General features: G+C 40.9%; 1 protein-coding gene across 1 annotated transcript in view; it reads left to right on the forward strand.

Annotated features, from left to right (window-relative positions):
• Positions 1–6: 6 nt before the first annotated feature.
• TM7SF3 (transmembrane 7 superfamily member 3) overlaps positions 7–4,083 on the forward strand; it is a 42,361-nt gene continuing 38,284 nt past the window's right edge. Inside the window, exon 1 of the mRNA XM_012002406.1 lies at positions 7–131. Coding sequence (XP_011857796.1) covers positions 41–131 — 91 coding nt within the window. The 5' untranslated portion in view covers positions 7–40. The remainder of the gene's footprint in view (positions 132–4,083) is intronic.

The raw sequence follows: 4,083 nt of genomic DNA on the forward strand, positions 1-4,083 counted from the left end.
TCCCTGGCCTTGGCGTGGGCCCAGCCCGGCCCTGGCAGCAATGGGGCTCCTGCAGCTGCTGGTCGTAGCGGTGCTGGCATCCGAACGCCGGGTGGCGGGTGCAGCCGAGGTCTTCGGGAACTCCAGCGAGGGTAAGGTCGGGGCACCTGGCTTCTGCATCCCAAAGTTGCTTTTGCATTTCTTGCAAGGTCAAAATCAGCCCGGGGTCTGTCAGCCTAGCAGGGCAATGGTGCTGGGGGCGTTGGTACTTGCCGGGTGGTGAGTCCAGAACGGGCACGAATGGTGTTTCCTGCAGTGGAAACACGCATGGCTAAGGAGGCCTTATTATTAACCTCCTCATTTAGCGGAGAAAATGGGAAGAGACAAATAATTCTCTTTCTTTTAACGCAGTATTATCTCCCTTAGGGAGCAGCCATGTTTGTGGCTTTAACTTACTAAAGCGCCTCTTTACTCCCCAGTGGACTGAGCTTCTGGATAGCAAGACTTGGGGTGGAACTAGGGGCTTAATGACTGATGGCTCTCAAGCTGCATGGAACTTTTACACCCACGAAATCTAGAGGCTTTTCAAATTGGTTATGTTCTACAGAGTTTGAGAGGAAAAATGAATCCAGAATGGGGCTTTATTTATTTTTAAAGAGCCTTTACCATCTAATTTATTAATACCATCTGGAGACAGGAAAACATTACATACTCACAATGAGAAATAAAGGACTTTCTGAATAACAGATACATAGACATATAGATAGAGAATGTACACCCTCAATTCTACAGGTTCAGCCACAGATGAAAAATAAACACAGAAACACAAAAGCTTGCCAGTCCAGTTATCAGAGTTGTTCTCCTTACTTGAGGGCAACAAATTTCTCATCGATTTGACCTCAAAAAAGACAAGTGGACAAAAAGTGTGTTCTCTGTTGTCTCATATCCAACAGGAAATAGGTCTCTATGAGATATTAATTCGTTTACAGATCACAAAATTCCCAATCATTGCAGCTACCAACAGGAAATAACTTGTCATCCATAAGTGAACTGTAAAAAGTAACAATTTAATAGAGAGTAAAACTAAAATGAGAAAAACAAGAATCAACGAAGTTCTCTTGCCACTTCAAATTCACCTGTGGGAGCCAAGAAGAAACATGCCTGGGCTTGGCTCCCTATGAGTACACCATTTTTGATGATTTCAGGTGCCTTTTTTTTTTTTTTTTTTAGCCGGAGTCTCGTTCTGTCACCCAGGCTGGAGTGCAGTGGCATGACCTTGGCTGACTGCAACCTCCGCCTCCTGGCTTCAAGCGATTCTCCTGCCTCAGCCTCCCTGGGTAGCTGCGATTACAGGTGCCCGCCACCACACCCAGCTAGTTTTTCTATTTTTAGTACAGACGGGGTTTCACCATGTGTGCAGGCTGGTCTCAAACTACTGACCTCGTAATCTGCCCGCCTTGGTCTCCCAGAGTGCTGGGATTACAGGCGTGAGACACCGCGCCCGGCCGATTTCAGGTGACTCTTGCTCATCTCAGTGAGAACTCAGAATGGAGTGTTAGATTGTAGGTCTTGTGCTTGGTGAATGAGTTTGGGCAACAGCTCATGGTTTGTTAATATAAAATGTCAAAGGCACTAGTTGTGCCAGGCAGATCATCATGTGCTTTTCCATGAAATTAAGCGCATTCTGTTTTGTTTTGAGGTTTATAGACTAGTCGCAGTTCTGAAACATAATATTTTCTGAATAATGTGATTGTGTTCCTATGCACTTATATTTGAAAAGCCCTCGTGCAAACTGAATTCTAGGACCTTTGTATAGGACTGAGGCCAAAGTTGAAAAGGGCAATTTTTTTTTTTTTTCCAGAAAAACCTTGCTTATAATAGAGCACTAACATTTCCTGTGTATAGTGTGTGCCAGGTGCTTTCCATGTGCAGTGTTATTTAATCCCCACCACCCTACAATATAATGATCTTCCTCACTTATCAGAGGAACAAATGAACAGCTGCTAGGGTTACAGATGGGACTTGGACCCAGGTGAGTCTCCCTGCAAATTTCATAGTCCTTCCACTTCAGTAAAGCTGCCTTCCAATAAGAATATCTTACATGGCATGGTGCTTTGTACTTAATCCTTCTGTGAATCCTCATTCTTCAAAATAGCTTTATGATGGAGGTAGAAGAGATGCTATCTCCATTTTAACAGGTGAAGAATTTGAGATATTAGAGTTTTTATTTGATCGAGGCCAGCCCCTGAGTCAGAAGAGCAGGCATCCAGACCTTTTTCTTTCTAGTTGGTGTTTTAGTATTTCATACCTAGAAATTTTTATACAAAAGTTAAAAAATATGAATAAGTTGAGAAATTAATATTTTTTCAGACACTATTTTTTACCTCTTTGCTATGATTAATAGCACTGATATTCCTCAATGTTATTCTTTTTGCCTTGCATTGGTATTGTCATTCTGTGCAAAAGAGGGACAATGTGGGGACTTAACTGCTGAGTGATAATAAAAGCTGATATTCTCCACATCTGTCAGATAAAAATCAGTATGGAAAGGTAGAAGGATGTAGTTCAGGATTTGCATAATCTTCCTAGAAAATGACTGGATTGATGTTTGATGATGATGATTCTGATACCCATACAAACTGAAGAAATTGAGCATCTGCTGTAATTTAGGAGGATTTACCCATCTTTGGCAGGGTGAGCTAACTTGCATGACTTCGGTAGTGGCCTGAATGCTAAATAAATCTTGGAACGTGGCAGATGGAGTTCCTAGAATGTCTGAAGAGGGTGCTTTCTGTGACCAGTGGGCAAATGAGATGGATCACACTTTTAAGCAGTTTTTCCTTCTCTTGGAGTCCCAGTTCACTGCTGCCTTTAACATCTTTCATTTGTTTAAATTCATATCCAGTAACTCCCCTGGAATTTCATAGTAATTGGACTTGAGCACAGCATCATTTGGGCCTTGCAGTCTTCGTGCTGTTGATGGTGCTTTACCAAGGTAGCAGGCCATTTGTGGTTAGTCGCAAGTGCTGTCTTTCTCTAAAAAGTGTATGATGCTAGTATGTTTATTTTTGTGTTTCCTTTCAACCTTTAGGGCTATTGAACATTTGTAAGAAGTTAACAATGAGAAATTGGGAGGGGCAGTTGACAGCTGACCAACTCAAGTAGCTGAACTGTTTTTGTTTTTAATCTGAAGAGAAGACTAGGCTATGATAGATTTCTCTTAGAATTTGGTTGTTGTGTTGAAACACAAACAGTGGAAGTAAATTTTAGTAAAATAGTAAAAAGGAGGAGTTGGAAATTTTTATGGTTGCCAGATTAGGATCTGATTCGGAAAGAAAAAGGAAAAGGTTAGGATTAGGCAGCACTTTTTAAAGTGGAATTATTGGAAAGAAAAAGTGATTCTGAGTAAGAATGGAAGATGGGTGTGAAAATTGTTTCAAGTCCCTTCTATAGGTCAGATGGCAAAAAAAAAGCCATTTCTTTTTAGAGGAAAGCTAGTGGAAGTGCCCCAACTTGATGTTAGCCATTTGCTTTGTAATATCTTTTGATGTGCTGTCTTTTTTCCTCCTACTCTCCAAGTCATAAGATCTAATTATGCCTCATAAAATGCTTCTAATAAATCCTTTTCCATATGCCTTAGAGGTGAAATTAAATTCCTGTTAGCTTCTTCAGGATATCTTTTGGGTATGTGTCTTCTTTTGCTAAATCTGTTTTTATGAGCAGAAATTGTATAAGTTTCTAACAGACTGAGCTGTTTAAGTTGCCTTGACTTTCAGTATCTTTTGTTGTTACTCTGTGGAAGTCTATTTCTCAACGTAATGCTTATGATGTGCCTGGAATTTCTGTGACTGCCCTGTACATGTTAGTCCCTTTCTTCCCGCTAATTTATTTGCAGGGCTGCTTTGAGTGCCTGATTCTCTTTCTTTCTTTCCTTTTCTTTCTTTCTTTTTTTTTTTATTATTATACTTTAAGTTCTAGGGTACATGTGCACAACGTGCAAGTTTGTTACATATGTATACTTGTGCCATGTTGCTGTGCTGCACCCATCAACTCGTCAGCACCCATCAACTCGTCATTTACATCAGGTATCACTCCGAATGCGAT

The sequence above is a fragment of the Mandrillus leucophaeus genome, unplaced genomic scaffold (genome assembly GCF_000951045.1).
Source record: "Mandrillus leucophaeus isolate KB7577 unplaced genomic scaffold, Mleu.le_1.0 Scaffold686, whole genome shotgun sequence".
NCBI lineage: Eukaryota > Metazoa > Chordata > Mammalia > Primates > Cercopithecidae > Mandrillus > Mandrillus leucophaeus.